Source organism: Aphis gossypii, chromosome 3, assembly GCF_020184175.1.
Source record: "Aphis gossypii isolate Hap1 chromosome 3, ASM2018417v2, whole genome shotgun sequence".
NCBI lineage: Eukaryota > Metazoa > Arthropoda > Insecta > Hemiptera > Aphididae > Aphis > Aphis gossypii.
This window is the reverse complement of record NC_065532.1, coordinates 46,998,427-47,023,581: the sequence shown is the minus strand read 5'-3', so window position 1 is coordinate 47,023,581 and position 25,155 is coordinate 46,998,427. Positions and strand designations below refer to the sequence as shown.

General features: G+C 29.3%; 1 protein-coding gene and 1 long non-coding RNA gene across 3 annotated transcripts; one reads left to right on the top strand and one right to left on the bottom strand.

The window, feature by feature from the left end:
- Positions 1 to 3,234: 3,234 nt before the first annotated feature.
- Positions 3,235 to 23,178, bottom strand: LOC114131098 (uncharacterized). Of its 2 annotated transcripts, XR_007605236.1 has the most exons (5): positions 22,991 to 23,178; positions 22,718 to 22,937; positions 16,644 to 16,795; positions 3,789 to 3,920; positions 3,235 to 3,720 (listed from the first exon to the last, which is right to left on the bottom strand). It is a non-coding gene; the product is annotated as an uncharacterized LOC114131098 (long non-coding RNA). The 2 variants fall into 2 exon arrangements; XR_007605237.1 differs by lacking the exons at positions 22,718 to 22,937; positions 22,991 to 23,178 and adding an exon at positions 20,050 to 20,299.
- LOC114131097 (cuticle protein 19-like) lies at positions 20,600 to 25,155 on the top strand. The gene is made up of 3 exons (XM_027996238.2): positions 20,600 to 20,740; positions 23,162 to 23,401; positions 23,981 to 25,155. The coding sequence occupies exons 1-3, from the start codon at positions 20,726 to 20,728 to the stop codon at positions 24,236 to 24,238; spliced, it is 513 nt and encodes a 170-aa protein (XP_027852039.1). The 5' UTR covers positions 20,600 to 20,725; the 3' UTR covers positions 24,239 to 25,155.

Sequence of the window (25,155 nt, the reverse complement as noted above, 5' to 3'; positions counted from 1 at the left end):
TCTAATATAAATGTTGTCTTAAAAACTACATAATTTATTAGCTAAAATGTATTAATAAACACTATTTGTAGGTTGTTTTGAAAAATTTTAGTACCAATAATATTCTGTTATACGCGTATTATAGTAGTATCACCCGAAAAATTAAACACTATTGTTTTCATCATGTCAGGCAATAAACCACATTACGCACATACAGTTAATCATAAATTAATTTATCTAGCCTGTTTGATAAAGTGTATTGATGAAAATTTGTTCTATGAAAAATATATAATAAAGAACTAGCAAATGTGCAATATCAACTTTTATCATGGTTGACTAATATACAATTAATTTTAAGCTTTTTTATTTTTTTTATTACGTATTAAAAATGACTTCAATTTCCATTATTGCAGGTGAATTGATATATTCCTAAAAATTATTTAACTTATATACAATAATACAAGTTTTTATATTGAGGTTCACTGTTTCTCCAAGAGTATCGACTATATATAATAATATATAGTAGAAAAATAGTTTTAGTCCAAATATTTTCCATAAACATAATGGAAAAAGGTAGGTTTTGACCTATAACCACATCTCATTTAAGATACTTATCTCGTTATTGTTTATTTTGTTTAACTGTTGGGTGTAAACACGATTTATTCACACCCATATTGTAATACTTATATTTATGTGATTGTCTCGTGAACTCAATTCAATAACTAGGATTCGATGGTTGTCATTTGTTTTGTTTAAATTTGAGGCTACTGGAAAAAAATGCATATAATTACACAAGCAATTTATTAATAAGATAAATAACATTTAATTAAATTGATTTGATGTAAGCCGCCAATCAATTTTATGGATATTCCAGTATATTATATATACGCAGTAACGTTAAAATATATTTTACCAGGGAACGTTTTACCTAACGTTGATTGTAGTTTAAGTGATATATTTTTTTTCATTTTCATAAATCGATTGCGGCCAGTTCAAATCATAGGAGATACAGTTTAAATTGGTTGAAGACTATCTAATAATTATAAATGTATATTTTTTGAGTAATAACGTGCATAAAAATAAAACAATATATAATAATAATAGGAACTACCATGTATTTTATTCACCGGTTGTCATTTGCGCATCAGCCGTTTAAAAGGTTTTACATCATTTGCGCATCAATATATTATTTAACAATATAACTAAAAAAAAGGTGTACTCGTATACCAAAAGTGCTAGTTGTTTTCTAATTTTGATATTAAAATTTGAATATTTATGTATTTAACTTTAAAATATTGTATAGATATTTTTATTATTTTTTTATTATATTATATTATTGTTAAGGATATTATGATTGATAATATTGTGTAGGATTATAGTTAGTAATAACAAAACTAAGGTGTACAGTTGACTTAAGTATACTTACTACACCGATGAAATAAACAGGTTTTATTTTGTAAAAATAATGGGTCATTACAATATATCAAATATAGATTTATAATATTATTTATTTTAGTGCTTAATTTATTTATTTATTCTTTGAATTAAGTATGTTAGGACTTAGAACTCTATCGGGATATTATTAAGATAGTGAAAAAATAATAATGTTATATGAATTCGGATCTCTATCTGAAATATATAGAGTGAGATATACATTTTTAATTTTATTATCTGAAAATTTAGAATCAAAACGATCGTTAAAAATATCTGTCACATCTATAGTAAAATATAACATGTACTGGAATTATTCTTTTACTACTAGGTAATAGTAAGGTGGTAGTACTAGGTACCTACTGCAGCTTACCTTTATAATATATTATAAAGACGTAATTATATATTATGCAGTATATGAAAATGTACACGTATACTGGTTGCGTTCGCTTAGCCGTTGTCGATTCACGCGCGAGTTAAATCTTGTGACCGAACCGCATATTATAATATAATGTATTGTCATGTCAGTTTTGTAAGTATAAATTGCGTTAATGTAAAAACAACGGCAACAAAATGCGAAAAGCCATAGAATTATATATTGTAACACAGACCACAGGTGCGCAATTAGTGCATTGGCTACGAGCACGATGTGTATTTAAAATGTGTGCAGTGTGTTACAACGAGACCGCGTGTTGTATATAGAAACATAGATAAATATATGTATATATATTTATTCACGTTGACTTGTGGGGCGGTGAGTCGGTCACTCGGAATGCGCGTATTTAAGTTCGAATGACAAAAAAAATAAAAAAATGTAAAAAAAAAATAATAAAATAATCCCGTAGGTACCTATACCATATTAAGTAGCCTATTAAATCGATTTTTATCACCCGCAACTCATGTGGGTAATATAAACTAGAACGTAAAAAGTAAAGCGATCTCGGTGCTCGTTGGCGAGATGAAGTAAAACAATAAAAAAAAATAATAATAACAAACTATATTATTATACGTGTGTTTACGCCTCGCTATATCATACTTGGATACAGACACGCACATTTATAGTTTGTCCGTGCGCATATATATTGTACACTTATGTATGTGTAAATTGTGTGTATCAATTAATTTTGATGACCATTAACCTCCTCCCCAGGCAACTAACACTGTTGCTGACGGCATAACAGCGTAATTGCTGTCGATGCACTCGCGTGTGCGCACTCCTATATATATAATATACAGACTCTGGGGGGCCTATATATATATAATTATAATAATAGTTGTAATTATTGTTTAATCTTGGAACTGTTCTCGTTTTACCTTTTCCCTCAGAATTTTTATGGATGCCTCACGCGTTATCGTGTCTTTTCGAGGGCTTTATATACTTGCATATTGTGGGCACGGTCCAGCGGCGATAATGCGACTCATAAACGAATATCGGTCAAGAGCTGCTGTTAACCACATAAAAAAACACCTAACGCATTACGAACAATACATTTATTTTGGATCATTTTGCATAGGAAATAGTTGAATTTTTAATCGTTTAAATTGGTAATTTCAACGAGTGTGCGATGATTTCATTTTACTAAAATGAATTCTACGTGTATGGTGTGTATTGGACATTACCTATTGGTATATTGGTGATATGCATGTAATATATAAAATATAAGAAATAACTTTATCTTAATAATGAATACCTGAATCATTGGTTATTGGTCATTGGCTTTCATGCTTTCGTAATTATTATATCAAATTTAAATAATGTTACTGCATACTTATTAATTATATTATATTACATATAAACGTATTTATATATGATATACGTCTTGTCTATACTACACATTATAAGTGCGATAACATGCAGCCATTAATGAAACTTGGAGTATTTGTTAGTTCATCTCAAGTTTGATTTTAGCACCATAACAAAATATTAAGGATTACAAAAAAAAAAAAATTGTTCACCAATTTTAATCACAATTATATTGGTTATAAATTATTATAACTACCTATATTAAGTACATTTAAAATAATAAATAATAGATTACTAAATTTTGCGTAGTGCTGTAGGTAGTATGAAGAATAAATGTGGCTTAGTAATATATAAAAATAAATTATTTTATAACTATACTAATATTTTTGATTAAAATAAATGTACATAGTATATTATAATTTACCCAACTAGTCATTTTCTTAATTAATTCATGAAAAAAAGAGAAGAGATTTGGAAGGAAATGGAAATCGTCTCTTCGTCGTAGTGTCGTTTTGATAATACAAATGATTCTTAAAAATATAAAACAATTTGAATCCAGCAGTTAACTATTAACACGAATAAATATAATTTATTAGAATTGAATCCAAGTTTTAACATTAAATTTTTACTATACTTGAAAACGGCTCTCTTATAGTTTTAGCACCTCTTATTCATTTCATCTTCAGTTGCGAAGCTTACGATGTCTGCAAAACGAGTGCGGTTGACAATTACTATCAACACGAGTATTTTATTTGACATGTATAATCTAAAAAAAAAAAAAAATGTATGTATTATTTAATAAATATTTATATTTTATAATTTTAATTATTTTCATATACATGTCTTACTAATCTTATAAGGACATAATACAGGTTGTTTTGAAAACATTGTACCCTGTGCGACGTTCGCAGAGAAATACAACGAGTTTTCCATACACTACAAAACAACGATATAAGTATCTGGTACACACTCATATCTATATCTTATAAAATTATGATATACACCATATATTATCATGACGTCTAAGGTCTAACCAAAGCTGTTTTAGCGCGTTACCGTAGCAGGCCGTTTTTCGGCGTCGTACGTGACTCCGTATCATGATGGTTATTATCATGATTATTATCATCATCGTGTATATCATTTCGTCCAACGCGTATAATGTATAATAATAAAATAAGGCATGTACGTATACGCGTATATTATAATATTATTTATAATCAGCATCAGAATAATATGCAACACCCCTTTTGACGCAACGAGCAGCCGCGGCGGCTCGCCAACGACGTGTACCGGCGGCACGCGTTTCGTCCGTTTCACCTGCTCGGTATATAATTGCATTACACATAATATTATTATACTGCAATTATACGCTATGAACTTGGCCTTGCGTTTACGACTGGTGAAAAACAAAAAATAAAAATAAAAAATAAACCAATATCGTAAATTTCATCGGACTATTGTAATATCGTGTACGAGAGCACCGCGCTTATTACAGATAGATTACCAAATAACATTTCACTACGGATCGATATTTCGTCCCACGGCCCGTCAAAATTATGGTAATAATAGTGGTATAATAACAAAACGATTGGCATATTATGTGCCCGATGACTTTTTAATATCGCGGGTATAGGTACCGAAACAATAATAATACGAGAATATTACGTTTGAACTTGCGGGCGTCGATCGTTATTTTGACGTCCGGAAGGTCAACGGAAAAATTCCCGATACACATAAACAGTTTCAATTTCGAAACGATCCGCGATCGTACGGCGGGCACGCGCGTACAGATCTATCATACACTACACGGGTACCTACGTGACTTGTCGTTTTCGAGGAATGTAAAACCACCACCGCTGCTTCGACCGACCTAGTCATTAAACGAAACAAAAAAAAATAGAAAAACCTCATCTGTCGTCGTCGTCGTAGTCGTCGGTTACGAAACCGTTTCACGGCTGGACAATCGCGTTTCGGATAATGCGTTATAATGATTATAATAATAATGTCATGATATTGTTATTACTGTATTTTCATATTGTCTTTTCGGAAAAATCGTGTGGGAAACGACGCGTCTCCACGAGGCGATTTCCTAAGATACACAACACACACACATAATATAGCCGTTTGGCGTGGTTTACGATATTATCCGCAGCACAATTGACTCCAAGGCGAACTCCGCCGCCACCGATGTCCCCGTCTGTCGTGGCCATCATAAGAACTCAACACACACTCACGCATAATATATATAGGTTAAATATTAATATTATTATTATTATTGCTGTTATTATTACCGGTATAATGGGTCCCAAAGTCGCGTGCCTCGGCCGTGCGTCGTTATGTTTTGTTTTCGTATATGCATACTTCGATTTTTTTCTTCTCACAATTATATTTTTTTACCGTCCGTACAATGATAGAAGGTCGTCAGTGGCGCACAAAAGGTTAATAACCAGTTCGCGCTCGAGCCTATAAATATTGTTATTATAGGTACATCTACAATAGCGCTCGTCTGTGAGCTTGTCCATGTGTGTGTGTGTGTGTGTGTGCCGCATTGTACGAGCATATAGGTAAATAAAATAAATACATAGGTAATATATCGGTAAACACAATACTATAATGATAATGTATGATATTTATACTATAGCTGAACGCTGTGAATTAGTGAGGGATTGTGTTTAAATCGCGGGCGTATATTATATAATGTGTATACGCGGTGTGCAGTGTCAACGAATTGACGCGATAATAATAAAAAAAAATAATTGAAATAAAATACGAACGAGTATAATATGCAGCACACACGTTCCCGAGAGCACAATGAACGTCGCTCGTTTCGTACAATAACACATAACGACGGGGAGTGCCTAAAAAAATAAGCGTTTTTACCTATGTGTTATTATTATAATGTTTATATTATACGGATGGTATGTACTATGTGACCGTGTCAGTAGATTTCGGAAAGCTATAGCAAAAACGCTATTCAATAGCCAAAAGCGTGTAACGACTGAAAATGCAATCAAACCAGTGGGAACTCCGAGAAGATTAAAATGATTAACTTTTTGTCCGTGGTCAATATTATACGTATCTATATTGTTTACAAAACCGCAGTGAATTAAGCTCGCTCTCTTGCTAAATTAGTACCTATATTACCTATACAAAAATACTTTAGTTAATTCTCTTGTTGTAAAAAATTTAATTAATTGGTTTAATAGTAATACACAGTAATGACTTATACTGTAAAAGGTATATAAATATATGTTACACAATGCCACAGTAATATATAATACACAAATTCATACCTTATTCAGATTTTTGGATTATAAAGGTCTCATTCTTATTTCAGCTCTATGAAATTTTATGTGTAATTCCTTAAAACGCAAAATATATGTACACAAATGATTTTATTTAAGTATGAAAAAAATTAATAATAAATTAAAACTAAAATTATTTTAGTCATTAAACGAATAAAAAAAAAATAAATATTAATATATTTATAACAAACAATAAAAATTTTCAAGATATTTTACTTGTTATGATTGTGTTTTTATTAATAATCATATATCAAGTTAAATTTACGTACATTTTCGAAAAATTATGAAAATATAAAATTTTATAATTGAATTTTACAGTGTAACGAAGCACAAAAATACATAACCATATAGGAACCACATATTACACTTTTACAATATATACTGTATAAAATATACCTATATGATGAATACATAGAATTGATTATTAGATATTATTATAGTTAAAAATTGAAGATCTGGTACTAAACAGAATAATACATTAACAAAATTGTTATAATAGAACAAATATGTTTGAGAGGTCATCATTATAAAAAAAGAAAGACTTGGAAATTACAATAAATTTATGTTATTTTAGTTATTATCATTATTTTCTACATATTATTAAAAGTATTATGTCTATGAGTAAAATAATTATATCTAACTTTATGCTTTAAAATCTTAAAAAACCACCATAATAGAAAATAATTTCGCGTAATCAAGTGGTAAAATAAACACGATAAAATTGATAATGGTGGTAGGGTAAACAAAAAAAATTGCCTTAAAACGTAGTGTCTCCCGATAACTTTTTGATATCGTTTTAAATATTTTACTAAGTAAAATCGAATATTCAATATATTATCTTATAAATATATTTACTTCATTGAAGTTAACAAATAGTTCTTTACGTAATATAATATGCACGCAATTGTTCTGTACATGATCTAAGCAACTATTTATAGTAATAATTTACAAAAATAATAAATTATATATTTGTTAGTCATGTAGTTTGTCTATGTTACCTGTAAAACTATAGTCTATCAAGACTACATACATACATCGTTTATCGCTTATAATAAACATGGTCGAGTATAAGCTGATACGAGCCGCTATCTGTTTACGTGAAAAAACATGACAAACGTGTGTTTATTATTTTTCTTTCGAAAATTGAAAACTACACAATATTTATGGATACAAGAAAAACGTGCCACTGGTAACGCACACGTGTATGTAAAAATTGAGCTTGACCTAATTTTTTCACGTTATAATAATATGTGTCTTTTTAACTATATGTGATACGCGGGAATAAAATATAGTATTAGGTTTCGTATAAATGTCGTTGAAATTAAATAGCATTAAATTGTATATTATGTACAACACACAACTATAAAGGTGTCGAGCTGTCGAGATATACAAAGTACATATACAGAGACATATACACTATACAGTGTACACGTAACTTTATGGTTTTGTTTTAACTAAAAGTATTTTTATGAAAAAGTAAAAGTGTATATAGATAATATAAATATTTATATCTGAGCTACCCGAGTCTACGTGTATGATACATATCACGCCGACGACGTCCGAGAGCCAAAAGTTGTGTAAAATCGCATTATTGCATTATAATCGTATGTGAAAATTTCAAGTTAAATATCGATTGTATGTATTTATAAAACACGTGTATGATAATATCGTTATGTTTTAAACATTTGTTTTGTTTAGTTATATTTATAATGGTATAATTATGATACCTACGAGTATTACAGATTACGATACTATAATGTCTCTTGCAGGGCGTTTTCTTTTCACCATTAGAGACGATGTTAAACTTTTACGATTAAGCTGGTGGGTACCTAGAAAAATCAATTACATTTGTCCGTCTACATAAACAATATAAATAATATTTGTAGGTAGGTAGGTATAGTAATAATTTTGTGGTGTAATAACGTTAACCTGAGCTGCGGCGGCTCTGGTCTTGGCTTCACAACACGTTCACCGGTTATAGACCCGTTGAAATGATTAAACGATTGTGTCCGTGTGTTTTATTAAATTGATTTTCGAAATAATTGAAATATCAAAATCAGTTGCGTAACAGACGTCGTCAAAATTATTACACGACGATGTGCACAATGGAATCACATTATTATATGTACCACCTCGTGCTCACGCACGTACAATATTATATTAAATATAAATATTAAAATATTATATATTAATATGCTCTCTGTACAATTTCAGTATCCATGAGATAATATAAAATACTCGATTTCCGTATGACGACGACTGTTACATAAAACAATGAACGTATAGGCACTTAGTTATGTAGTATAATATTATGCCTATTATTTGTATATAAGTTGACGTATGATGGGAACTAGTTCTAGTAGAAGACACAATATGTAATATGGTAATAAAAACCAGGTAGTCTTAACATGACCATATATAATGTTAGGAATTATGTTTGAGCCATTATCATTTTTTAATTTTTTTTTTTTTTAATTGTTCTTAATAACAACATATATTATATATAGTTTCATATTACGAAGTAAAATATTTTTCAGTGTTCAAAATATAAAAGTAGAATTTCAAACTTATGATTAATTATCTATAGAATTATTTTACCGATAATTTTTTGAAAATTAATTGAATTAAAATACTCTAAACAAATATATGGTTTAGGAATATGTAATTAAAAATTATATTGATAAAATATATATTTATATACTAAATGTTTTTCTGCAATATTATCAAATTATGTAGAAATAAACATAAATTAAGGATACAAATATACTTAAAAGAAATAATATTAATATTAATAAATTTTCAAAAAAATGTTAACTACAAAATAATAAGTGTAGGTACCTTAACATTTAAATGAATTATTGAATAACAAGTATATTAGGTAGCTAATACCATCCTATAATAAAATTCATTATATGTATAAAATGTAGATACCTACTACACTTGATGATAATAAATCATTCTTATACTGCACATTTTGTAAAGAATCTGATGATACTTCAAAATATGATTATATCCCTCTTATTTAGAATAAAATAATGTTTTTTTTTAAGAAAAATTAAAAATTAAAAATAACAAATTGAACATTATATTGTATTATAAATCATAAGAATATTATGTACCTATATATTATTATAACGATGACCTATATACTAATTTATATAGGTACCTAATGGTTTTGCAATGGAGTAATAATGGAGGGGCCGTAGACGGGTTTCCTTTTGGACTTGGATATCTTTGAAAATTGCGTAAAAATATATGACGAAAAGTCAAATATCAGGACCAAATGTGTTTGGGGGCGAGTATAATAATAATAAAATAATAATGGTTGGTGGGACGGTAAATCGAAAGGAATTAATAATAAGTGCACGGTGACGGTGCGGTCTGCGAGAAAAACTATTTAGTAATAGATTTATCCATTGAGATCGGCAATAACGGCATTTATAATGTATATATGAGCCATTCAAAATGTATAATACAATCTGTTTATATTATTGTTAACAACGGTATAGAAAAAACAACGAGTATATATAAGGTTTTGTAACAATAACTCGAGGCTTGTTACTTCATATACTTACTTATAAGTACATACAGGCACACTATAAAATCACTAGTTTTTACTTTAACTATATGCATGCAAATAAGTATATAATATTAAGTATACTATAATATTTTTATTTATATCGATAAGCTCACTTTATTAGTGTAATAATTTTCCATCAGTTAAATTTTTATTCATTGATAAGTATAATGACTGTGAGCATATTGAAATACAAGCTTTATGTTAGGTATATCTGTAATGAATAATACAATTATTTATTTTGTAATTATTTTATATCATCAACAATCAACATAATGTCGCTTATAATACTATCTATCAAAAAATTTTAATAAACAACTTTATTTCTTAATAGTTAGTATTATAAATAAGTAAGTAAGTACGATGTATGCACAATAAACCGAATGTATAATAATAATATTCAAATAATTACAGAATACAATAACCAAGTATATGAATATATCACAAATATAGATGATATACTGATATTATTATTGCAGGTTGGTTGAAAATATAATATACACTTTAGTAATCATGATAATTAATCTTCGTGTCGATGAAACATAAATATCACGACTATTTTATTTCAACACAAACCACCCACGAATTTACTTAGCCCCGAGTAGCTAGTTCAGCATAGTATAATAATTTAAAAAATCTGATTTTCAAAAGTAATTTACAAAACATAAGTAATAGGTAGGTAGTTAAAATAATAAATAAACTAAAAATATGGCAACATATAACTAGAAATCTTTTTAAATTGTAGTAATTTATTTTTTATTACGCGTATTTTATGTACGAGCCAACACAATATAACAAGTATGGTTTCTCGTTTTTTCAATTATTTTAATATAGGTACTATTATTATAATAAAAGTGGTATAATATACCAGTACTTATATGTGTTAATGTATAAGTAGCTACTAGCTAGTACCTATTGTGTCTGTTAGAAAAAATTGCAAATAAAAAAAAAAATGCGCAAACTGTAGTGGCTTTTCGGAAGACATTTCACATTACGCATAGCAATCAAAGTCTCCTGTATACATTTATCATTAAATCGATTTAAATCTATAGTATACAATTGTGTGTGGTTGTTATACTTATGCTAGACTGATATGATTAAATCCGATATCGAAGTCCTTCAACGTTGTCAAAATGTTGTCCTTCGTAGTTGTACCAAATACCATTATTGCAGCAAAAAACAGTAATGAAGATGAAATCATACATCGACCGCCGTGATCTAAATATATCATTCATCAAGGATGAAATAAAACAGTTTGATAGCAAACATGTGAAAAAAAGAGAGATGCTCAACTACGTTAAACGTGAATAATTCTATAGACAACTTCTTGACAACTTGTAAGAAATTAAACGCCTCGAACTATTGAATCTGTGCGACTAAGTTGAAGTGTCTTAAACTAAAAAAAAGGCTACCTTATTCGAATTGTATCTATTACCCCAAGCAAGTGTTGTATTTGTAAAGACTTAAATCGGTCGTTTATAAATAAAACTGCCTTAGGGCAGTAGTAAATATCAAAAGAAGTTTAAGTTTATATTTATTTAGTATAAATATATAATATATATACTTATGATATAATTTATAACATTATAAGATACAAAACATGTAGTACAATTTGTCGAACAAAAACGATAAATATCGTTTTGTTTTGAAAATAGATATTACGATGTCAAACTGAGACAGGTAATGTTTGAGATGTCTACAGTCCTACAGATTTAATAATGATGGATGAATCTAATGCAATCGATCATAGTGCATAGTAAATGGTTTTTCGTGAACGAACAGTCCTACATTATTGAGTAGGATATTATGATAGCTTATAAAATAATAATAATATTGAATTGTTTTCAACTTCAAGTTTGTTGCAAAACTAAACGTTGACAAGACGATATAATAATATTTAATTGACTAAATGACTAAACGTGAATTCTACTATTTAATCATAGTATTGATCAATGATCAGTATTTGTACATTCATAAAAATATCTGGGATTTTATAATTTTTAGAGTCTTAAGTCTTATTTTATATTTGAATTTAAATAACTTTTTTATTTTTAGACTAAAATTTACAAACAAAATTAAAGTTTTATTGTTGATAATTAACTAATTATAAATTATCAAATTGATTGCTCATTAAAGTGAAGGAGCCCACCTCTATAAATTTCGTCAATGTTTAAACTCTATACTCTAAATATTCTTATAAAAAAAATTGTCTTGAAAAAGTTATCTTATATAGGCATATACGATTTACCTAATACTATTGTAGATATAAATAGTATATAGTTGAGTTAGAAATTATGAGATAGGTTTGTATAATATATATTATTGAAACGAAATCTAATTGTACTACTGACAAAACTATACATAAATACGAGGAAAAATTATATGACTATAAAAATTAAATACTATTGTACGCTTAGTATAATAATTATGTACATCAAATAAATCACGTGAACAAGTTTCAACCATATTATACAGTTAAATGTTTATTGTGTGCGGCTTTTATGGCCGATTCGTGGACTTGTTGCAAACAATATAGAAAGGTGTCAAATAAAAGTCGAATAAAATATAAATAATATATAGAATTAATTAATATTATCGAATAGATAAAATATGACCATCGGATCATCGATATAGTGAAAAAAATTCATTAAGAAAATCTTATACTACAATATCATAGCCTCGACTGCAGAATAGTGTCTGCACATCAAATTATATTAATCTCGTGCAAAAATTAAAAAATCGGTTGATCAGCGGACTAGCAGCTGTCGTGTTTTAAAATGGTTTCGATTTGACGGGCGAGCTGAAATGGGCTAGTCTACAATCAGGATTATAGATGCATAGAGCTTCAGTAGAGGTAAATATATATTGTAGTGCAATAATAACGGACGTGGATACACTTCTTGCAATAATGCAAGTGAGATGGTAACGGAAAAAAAAATGTGGCAACAATATAATATAATACGGGGTTCACGAGCAGTCGGCAATCCTACCTATCCAATCAATTATATTACGAAAATCGCCATAATAATGGTGAAAAAAAAAATTATGACAGCATTCGCGCAACGGTGAACGGTCGTTATTATTATATTATTATTTTGACAAATAAACAATATTCCAGAACACATCGTCGATGGCATATAATAATACCTAAATAATAACGATTGGCGCTGGGAGGAATCGCGAAGCACGATTGTTCGCGCGACTGGTCCCGCATATATAGGTATATATAATATATATCTACATAATATATATTATGTACACAATGATTATTAGGGAGCTGTCTTATCTGATTTTCGCATGGCTGTGTATATTATGCATTGAGCTTGTATATACAGGTTGATTTACCAATCATGTTCACCCCCATCATTTTTTAATTTAATAATGTATTTATTCAAATTTTTATTTTTTGAATTTTTAAACATACACCTATTTTAAGCCAAAATTTTCAAACTTTTGAATTTATTGTACTACTTAAGATACTCTGGTGGTACAAACTTTTGTTTATTTATTTATTTATTTTTGGTACAGGTACCTACCTATAATTTTAAATTCAAACAAATGGTTTCTTAGTTATTGAAATATTTATATCCAAGAAATTAATTTCAAAAACTTTTCGTTGGAATTTTGATTTAATATGTGAATATTTTCAGAAACATTATTCATTAAATAATTTACATTAAAATATAGAAGATTTTCATAAAAAAAAAATTGAAGTTTAGATCTCCACAGGACATTTCTTAATTAATTAAAAAAAACTTGAGAATTTGAAAATGTGATCTTTAAGTAGATATTATAATTTATATAAAACAATTTGAAAAACCAAATTTTAAATTATTGCAATATCGAAGAAAAAATAGGCGAACAAGCTTGACGAATCACCCTGTATATTCCTACATATTTTTGTTATTATTATAGTTTAATATTATTCAGGTGCATATACATGTTACTCACTGCGTATTTCAAGTATCTATTTTACATCGATACATGCGTGTTGGCCAGCAGTACATAATATTGACGTGTCACGTATGACAAAGTGAGAGAACTCGTACAATGCCTAATACTGCACTCTTAATGGTTTTTATACTGCAGTGTATTCAATACGGACCTTTTAGAGTCTGTATAGACCTTGAACTGTTTTGGATTATCCAGTTGTTGACATAAAACAATTTCTTAAAAGCTAAAATATATTATAATATATGAGTAGGTAGGTACATAATAATATGCAATATGCACTATATATAAATATATATAGTGCAGTTGTTGAATCCTTTTTAAAACATTCTTTTATATAATATGCGTTCGAGTGGATACAATAATGATATTATAATCATTCGTAATCAAATCGTCCGTCAGTGGTCACTGTCCACTGAGTGCAGGTCAAAATGAAAATTGTTTATTTATAAGGTTTTGAAATATAGGTTCAATAGAGTTTAAGATTTTAGATGCGTGTATTTACATCATATTTTATGTATTAAAAATATATGCATACATGACATACAGATATCATAATAATTTCAAAAGCGATATAAAAAGTTAATTTTTAATTGTCATGGTCAGAACGTTGAATGAGAAAATGATTTTTCTATAAGACATTTATGGGTGTGATCAATAATAGCGTATAGGCACTATTAGTGATTTTTTTCTTAACCCTCATTATATGAAAATACAAGAAATCGTTGATGGTACATGATAGGTAACCGCGAAGAGTGATATATTTAATCCAAACTAATCATCATAATTATTATTTACAACCACTTAACAAAATAATATGTATATGACTATATAGCTGTATATATCACCGTCCACCGATACCTATCATGACTGCACTGGTACCTATTAATCCACTAGTACAATAATTATTAGTGTTCTATTATTCATAATATTCGTTCTTAATTAAATTTGTTTATACATATATATTAAATGCATTTATACGTTTATACTATCGTATATATATAAAAAAAAAATCATAGCTATTATCGATTAAAAAAAAAAAAACGTGATCGGTTTCAAGACACATTTTTGTACTGATGGTGATGAAACATCAATAATGTGCACCACACATCGACAGACGAAATTAGTAATAACAATCGGTAGATATATTAATAAACGATATTATAGACACATTTAATATTTATGTACGAACATTATAATATTATACATGTTTATTGCGTTTAACCGACGACCAGTAAAATACGTGACCGTGTAGCCGCGCGACATGTCGTAGGTGCCTATACGAAATCGACAAATTGTGTCTTATTACCGTGTGGACACAAATAATTATAATAATGCACATTGCATTATTTGTAATCAAAGCTACAGAGATTACGCTTCGCGTGGCGGCAACACGACACTTTTACTTTTCCGCTGACAAAAAAACATCAGTTTAAAGCCGTCGCGGTATTAACAGGGGCGGGATGGGTGGTTGGTCGCGGGTTCCAGCGGGAGAAGACCAAAAATTCAAATTTCTTACGCGCACGTTTTACACGCGACACTCGCTCACATATTAATATAATAATGATATGCACTATGATATTATAAATGATAGTCGAATTCTTCATGGTCTACACGGCGGCGGCGGTGGCGTAGTGCGTGTCGCAATAATCACAATGCGTATTTGTGCATGTAAACACGCCATATAATAATATCATTACGATCGCATAATAATAATAAAATGATATGAGTAGGTACCTGAGATATGAAAATTAATAGTAATAATGAAACGGATAACGAGTGTCGTGTGTACGCGAGCAGCGCTATGGTGCGTATGTGCGGCCGGCGACTGGCGAGTAATAATATAATAATTATTAGAGCGAAACGTCTTTGCGGGGAATGGACGAATCATCGGATAGCATTATATTAAATAAATCGTAACAATAATAATAACATGTGCAGTATGCGGTGCGCGTGTAATAACGAAAATAAAATAATAAAAATAGACATTATATAGATACACGTCCGTTCGACCTTAACCTTTTGCCGGCGCTTGGGCAACGGCCGTGGAATGAAAAATGATATAGCGACGAAGATCTATTGTAGGTATCATGGTTGTACGCGCAGTCGGCGTGTTTCGCAACTCGATTATTTGTTTTTACGTTTTTTTCACGAAAATAAAATCACGTAATCCAGTTCTATATACATTATACTGCTCCCGAGGAAATTTGCCAATACCCGTATTACATATATTGTGCTGCGTTCAGGTATAATAATAATATGATTGTGTATACGCACGACATCCTCTTCGATCGCGGACAGATTATCACTGTACACGTACGACGTATATTATATACGCATATACAGCTGGTACCGCGGCGGAGTACTGCGGAGAAATTCTTCGCGTACATAACAATATTATCATCGTCGTAGTACATATTATTACCTAGGTATATACTTCGTATATATGTGTACATTGATTGTTGATTAAAGAAAACGAAAAAGCATGATAGGTATTACACATGGCGCGTATTCAACTCACACGTAATACGTGTACGTTAGCGTGCAATTGTAATATAGGTATAGTATTTAATCGGACACACAAAAACACACTATGATTTCAAATATATTCACGAATCATAACTATAATATATTGTATTAAATTATTTGAATTTACCGTACAAAGATGATGTATAGAGCATTGCGATAGGTGTGATTACTCTGACGATGCTCGTGGATCCGGACCGCGATGCACAACACACGATGACTCACACACGCGGATTCGTCGACATGTGTGTTGAATTCAGATACACTTTCCGCGTATTCGATCTAAAAACCGAAAACGATGTTTATTATACTTCTGTAGATTGCAGAAACATTACGATACTTATTGATTTATATGCAATCGCATAATATACACTTTATGTTTTTATGCCCTCCTAAGTTTTAGAAAAATTAAAAAACGCTTTCTGTTTTTTGGGAATAAAACAACCGTAATTAAAATTATATTTTACACTAAGGTTCCTGTAAAAATATGATTAAATATTACTTAAGTTTTTACTAAGTCCACAGCGTCGACATATCAAATTTATGAGACGTCTTAGGTAAGTTTCTTCTGTATAGCAAATTATCAGTCCTTCTTCCTCCATAAAGCAAAATTCTAGTTTCGCCTTCAATATATGATTAGTACTCACCCACTTCAATTCACATTTTATATATTTGGTATTATATATTATTATATACTACCAATTTTAATTACAAATCGCTAATGTTATATATATATTTTAAAAACAATTATTAATAATTTTGAATTTTATTACAATTTTATAAATTGTATATAGTTTTATTGTGTACCACATAATATGGTCATATTTAGTTTTTAGTAAAATTGTTTAAACTAAAATTGTTCAGAATTTACAATTTACAACTGTACCATAGAAATATTCTGATAACAAAAAAAAATCGAAGTCATATGCATAATATTCTTAGTAACATTATATTTGGATAAATTATTTAAATTTATAGTTTTCATAACGAGTCGCATTGAAGTGCACTATAAAATACTAGGACACTATTCGACACTATTCAAACATAATATGTACCTATATATTATTATGTGTATTATAATTTATGGCGTTAGTCAAATGGTTTCATAACATTGAAATATTCCCATGGAAATATAAAATACGGCCGACTTATCGCTACTTTTTAAGAGTGAATGTATATTTCTATAACGCGAATTATTTTTACGTATAATAATATATGACATAATTAAAAATTACGGGGATTCCGTAAAGTCACTTATTTATTTCAGGAAGAGAGAATAATTATATTATATTTAAAAAAAATTATAGTCATAACACATAATATACGTAATATTTTTTTAAGTTAATATGCGTGTATTGTAATTAATAGATACCTAGTCTATATAAGTTACCTGAAAAATAATTTGTACTTATTAAAACATACATTGGATATGTTTATTTTTATTTGATGCGTGTGAATTAGAATTTTACTTTTCCTAATATAAAGCTATTTTTACACAAAAATTATTCGTATTTTTATTGTTGTAAAATAAAAAAAATAATGATTTTTACGATAAACAGTTATAGAGCTATCTATTTGATCTAATTTAATTTGTACATAGTATGTTTTACATTATAATTAATAGTGTCCTCTTTGCTGTGTGCAAGATTTAAAAAAATTATAATAATCTCAGAGGAAGTTTTAGGAATTCTGGACATTTAGAATTTCTCTTGTGTAGGTATGTTATTGTCTAGAGATATATTCTTATATGGATATATTTTATTTTGTGACAAATATTCGAAATAAGAATTATCTTAAGATGTACCGTATGTGCAAAAGATTGAGACCTTCATTTAAAGTAATTTAATAATGCCCTTCAATTTGCTATAGATGATAAATTTCTATTTTTATACAAATGTAAATACAATACACTTCATACCTTGATATATATTAACTCAAAGACGATTTTTCTTTTAGAGCACAATAAAATTATGAAAATTAAATATTGACATGGGTATTAAGACGGCCTTGATACATAGAGCCTTTATCTTCTTTTGAAGACTTCATCATTGGTACTAACACGTTATTCAGAACATGAATTTATATTATATATTATGTGTCACGGGTATTATTTCCATCTAATAGACAATAAAGCGAATCATTTACTTATACAACAGATAGATTACCAATTACTCAATATGAATTACATGTTTAATGATGTTATACATGACACTATTTAAATGTTGTACATTATAATTATAAATATCTACAATTTATATTTTTAATTAATGATAAATAAATTACTTTACTAAGTATGATCATTATTCATGGTTCGTATTAAAGTTAAATTAAAGCTTAAAATTATAAAATATATATCAAACAGTTACGTAAAAATTTTATTTTTAATTATGTAAGAAATTGAGGTTTAAACCCATGAATATAAAATTAGAATCGTTGGTTAATGAAATTTAACTGTATTTAATTCAAAAGAGTATATTAGGTTCAACTATATTAATATTTTTCTTTATCTACCTATTACGCTATATTGTGTTCATACACTCAATATTTTCAAATTAAAAATATAGTTTAAGTTATTTTAAATTACTACAAATTTTACTGTTGCTAGAATTAATAAAATATGTTTTTATACACAGATAAAATAATATAATATATTATTTTTTTTGTGTATATTATACTCAGATTATTTATTGTTCATGTCTAGAAAATCACTCAAATTCTCTATTTCTGCGTTTGACTCTGAATCAATACCTAAAAATTAGGCAAGTAAGCTTAAAAGAAGATAGTGTTGTGACATGAACTATCAATCCTTATAAATAATAAAAAAAAAAAATGTAAATATGATAACTAATAGATTAAAAAAATTTATATAAAGTGTAAGTATTAAATAACTAATCTTTTATTACGTAACTCATATTCTTATGTATTTTAGTGTATATGCTAATTGTAAATAATTTTTTACTAATTGTGTACTATGTATTAACAAAAAATAAAAAAGTTATTTATTAAATCTAAAATAAGTGTCTGATTATAATAAATGTTCTATTACTTATGTATATAAGATATATAAATATAATAGGTATTAAAAATGTATATCGTTATCATTAAGATTTTATATGCTATGTATAGCATTACCTACATAAACATCACAATAGTATATGTTCCAAAAATATATTATGACTTTGAAAACTGTTTTCTTGTAAGATGAATATAACAACATGTATACTATATTTAATCAAATAAATTTACTAAGTTATTTTCATTAGGTTTATCTGATATAAAGTATAATTATTATAGGGTATGTGTTACAAAGAGTTTTTAAAGTTTAAATAAGTATAGTAATTATTGATGAAAAAATTAAAAATGTGTATAATATTTAATTTTGAATACATCAAATTTTTTGTTTTTATACTAAAATATTTTTTAGATATTAATAGTAGTTTATTATTTACTAGTGTAGAAAATAATATTTCTAAAATTTTGTGGTGATGCGCAAGTTTTAAGTTAACAAAGTAATATGTACGTATCTATAGACTTACGGGATTTTGTACGTGAGTCGTGAATAGTTTACTTGTAGTAGATGGCGAAGTATTTACCTATTACAATTTACAACTCTTTCATTTCGTTTGAATTTTAAAAATGAAAATTTCTACTAGAAAGATGAATAAAAAGTATTAAGCTTTTACGCAGAATAAAAACACTCAATTATATCATGATACGAGTATACTGGCACAATGGTACTGTAAACAGTGTAAACACACATATAGTATGCAACTTGTATACTAAAAACTACACGTTACTTGACTAACACTGACTAAGTATTTAGTCCAAGGTTCTTAAATATCATATATTTACCATAACACCGACAATAAAATAAATAACGTAAAATTAAATAAATAAAATAATAATAACCAAACAAAAACGATTATTGTGAGAGCAATTGTAGTGACGACGGCTCCAGTGGTTGGTAAAAAAAAAAGAAATAATATCATCGGCCTAAAACGACCGCGGACGCACGTGGATGGACAATTGACCAATGAGCGACTGGCGAGCGTGGGGACGCCCGATGCCTCCCTTTTAGTATAAATGCACCGTCCCGTTCGCTGTACAGATCATACTGAATCCAACAGTGTTCTAGAACAGTCACAGCTAGTTCTCAACGTTGTGTTTTATTTTTCAACAGTGTTTTATTACTACTCACCACTCAATCCAAAAATGGCGTTCATACAGGTCAGTATAACATAATATTATATTTTAAGATTTTATGTAATGTATATAATAATAAAAATAACAGCTGATCTCGGTGAATATCGCTAAGCTACTTGTCAATATTGTATCTAAATGAATTGTAAAGTTCAATAGTTTGATTACAATTGTATAATATGAGTGTTGTATTAAAAATAAAATTACTATGTTTATATACCTATATTTATCACAAGTATAAAAGATAATAAATAGTTCATTTTAATTTCAATTCTATAGTTCGATAACGACGATAACACCACAGAAAAGTTTTTTTTCATACTTATACTTTCAAAAATTAATAATTTTATTCTAACTAAAATATTTTCAATCCACATGTTTTTAAAAAAGGCATTATGGCAACGTTTAATTTCATTTGTATAACATATACAAATAAATGTAATATTTCTTAAATCTAAAACGTTAACAACGTTATAATATTAATAATATTATGTCATGTCCAAATCGGTGGAAAAATCGCATTAAATTTTTATTTTTAGATTCCAAAACTATTATAGATACCTAGCGTAAGAAAATGTATGTATAAAAAGTATAAAATATAAATTACTGATATCTATCCACAGAGGTTATGATTGGCTGTATGAGTGACTTTAACGTTCGTTCATACTTGAAAGTATGATTTATTATTTGGAATAATTCGAAATGTATTATACTCTCATTTACGCCATAGGAATAATATAAAACTTAGTTATTTAGTATAAAATATTAGATAAGATGAAAAAAAAATATTCAAATCTTCGTTGAAATATATATGAATGATTGCGCAGTAACACTCAAAATTTTAAGTGCATTTATGACAAAATTGACAAATGCCATGTATTTCTGCCTTAGTGCATAGGTTTTTTCAATAATATATTCTTAAAACTTTATTCGTCTTAGTTGGTGCGCGTATAATATGCATAGGTACGGTTATTACACAATTATATTATATCGTATCTGTACTATTCGAAGCGTTTTACGATCTCGCGCAGTATAATATCCAAATATAAATAGCTAAAACCACACATATTATAATGTACATAATATAATACGCAATCATTAGTGAATTAAATTCGTAATCACGAGAAAAATATAATTTCGAGCGCATTGTTTGTACGCGACACTATACCAAGTATATATACCATATTTATATATGTATATAGTTTTGGACTTTCTACACGAATTCTCACAGCACAGCGGTGTTACGCGCTCGTTGGGCGCAAGTCTATCCCACTGCGGCTTGCACATATTTTATAGATATAATATTACACACACACACACATATATATATTATATATAACGTGTGACCGTTGCAATAATATAATATAATATATACCTATACGTACGCGTCCGGTTTTCCGCGTGTTACAATTAATAAAAGATCATCGGCAGCGACGACTGGCGATTGCGCAACACGCGTTGACCGCGTTTTCTTGCGACTATAACCCAATTATCGGATTCATTTTTCACGTCCATTGTGCGTGCTTGGCCGCCGTGCCATTGTCGTGCGCGCAAAAGAATGAAATAAAAAAATAATAATTACGTTCATAATGTATATATTTTATATATACGTGTACGCGTGCGGAGTGCGCTTCTCGTCGTCGTCGGCGGCGGCGCTAAATATCTACATGAATATATACATATTATCGTATCCTATAAAGTATTATACACTCGCGGTCGTGATCACACCCGACTCGATAAATTCCGTATATATACATTTAAATATATATTATACATGTACACCACGCGTAATGATGTGTATATAATATACGCGATCCGATCATCGGGCACGATTCGACGCGAACGAGAGCTAGGTTCGTCGTTCCTTGCTATACGTCGTTGTCGACTCGAAAAAAAAACGCACACGGGTGCATATACTATAATAATACATAATACGCTGCTGCAGTAGGAACGCAACAGGTACGTATACTGTAGATATAGATTGAATATATATATTATACGTACCTCCGGCAACGGCTGGTGCAGAGCGGTGTCTTTTTATATCGAGATGCACGATGTGAGCGGATTGCACGCCCTACGCTGCAGGTATGGCGTTGGGGATGGAAACAGCACCGAGCAATTTTGTTCTTAAATAACGCGTTGATTTCGTCAATATTTGCAGCTATTCCATACGGCTGATCGTTCAATGTATATGTAATGACGATATTATTGTTACGAACAAGGCCTGTGAAATATTATGTTATATAGGAGCAATACATTACATAATATTATAATAACCTGTATATTATGTATATTATACATGCATTATGATATCTCCATGACGCTTTATGATATACACCCGCGTAAATGTAATAAGACCGATGTGAGAAAAATAACGATGAAAAAATAGAAAAACGACATTTTTTTTCTGATAAATAATATCGAAATGTATTCGTATCTGTTTGGCAGTGCACACTCGCTGCTCTCCTGTTGCACGTGGCTTGCGGAAGCTACTTGGCTCACCGTGCTTACCACGGCGCTGCACCCGCTGCGATCGGTTACCACCACGGCGCCGCACCTGCTGGTTACCTTCACCACGGTTATGAAGATGTACCATCCTACGACTACGCTGCATATCCGGCTTACTCGTCTGCCAGCACCTACCAAGCCGACTACCCCAGCTACTCCTCGAAACCCGTTGACTACTACGTGAGTGATGCAAATGCTATAATACATAACATAATATATTAATTTTCAATAAATTTTACACAAATCATAAAATACATTATAATAATAATGATAACGATCCTCGGTGCATTGAATGGGGAAAATGCCACGGACGCCAACCACCTATATAATATAGCTTATTTCTATAAACAATTTTCTGACTAACATTGAAATTCTAAACATATCAAATACATATTTGGTTTCAGTCAAAAAAATTATAATTGAATTTTGCTTTTTCTGAAAATTAAGCATTTGTTTTATAGAGGTATACGCGTTCCTTTGATTATATGAACTTACGTTTAACTATGATTTACACATTCCTATATATTCATAAAAATCGATCATGTATTATAATCCTTGTACAATACGTTTACACTCAGACTACGTATATCGCTTCTTTATTATCGGCCACCACCAAAAGTTAGGTCCATAAAGAAAAAATAGAAAAACCCCTTATTGTGTTTTCATCTCCTCCTCCATGTACACTAGAATATTAGCATAATATTGTCACGTTATATTAACACATACAATATTATTGTGTCCTAAACTCGGAATCTGCAGTCGCCACCCAAGTACTCATTCAACTACGGCGTGAAGGACTACCACACCGGCGATGTCAAGGACCAATGGGAAGAGAGGGACGGTGATGTTGTCAAGGGTGAATACAGCTTGGTCGAACCTGACGGCACCACACGCAAAGTCACGTACACCGCCGATGACCACAACGGTTTCAACGCAGTCGTACACAAGTCTGGCACTGCCCATCACCCGACCCACGTCGCCCACGCACCAGTCTACCACCACGCTTACCGTCGTTAAGACCAATTTATACACGCAAATTGACCAAACATATTAAACCGTCGTTACCATACTTTTATATTATTAGGTATTAATTTTTAAGCATACGTTTCGTTTCGTACAACGTTAATATACAGTATATTATATATATATAGCATACGATGTAATAATAGTTTTTTTATCAAATCAAAAAAATATAAATGACACAGATGTCAATAAGAGGTATCTATATACTATATTCATTTTTTTCTTTCGTTTCGTACACGGTATCTCTTACGCGCGGTACAATGAGTACGAAAATCTTAGTTCATTCTTATATCTCACGCTATATACTATATCGAGTCTTTTGGCATCAACTTTACAAAACAAGTATCCCGATTCTTTTTGTCTCCGTTCGTTACTTTTCGCTGAAATATACATAACTCCAGTATAATTATTATTATACATTTTTTACGCGCAAGAAATCGAGTGAACTATATTTATATATTATACGGTCCTTATTGCTTCGTCAATGATCTCTTTTCGATATAATTATTACACTATAACCGGAATGTCCCGACGTACCTACTATAGGTCGTGCTCTTAATATAATATATTGTTTCGTAATTGTTATGATACATATTATAATATACGTTTAGAATGAGGAAATTTTTTTTAACTTTAAAATCATTTTTCATTTGTTTTTTTACACGGTGTTTTTTTATTATTAATTGTCTACTATTTTATTATGTATTCAAATTTATTATTATTAATTTTTACACGCTTTCAAGAATTGTATACCAAATCTTGGGTATAATATTTCTCGATTGTAAAAAACGTTGTAGAAACATACTTGAAATATTTTTGTATACTTTTTACTTGACCATTTATTGTACTCTGTTTTGTATATACATTTTATTATTGCTCATAATATATCTAATAAAACATTTATATTTACA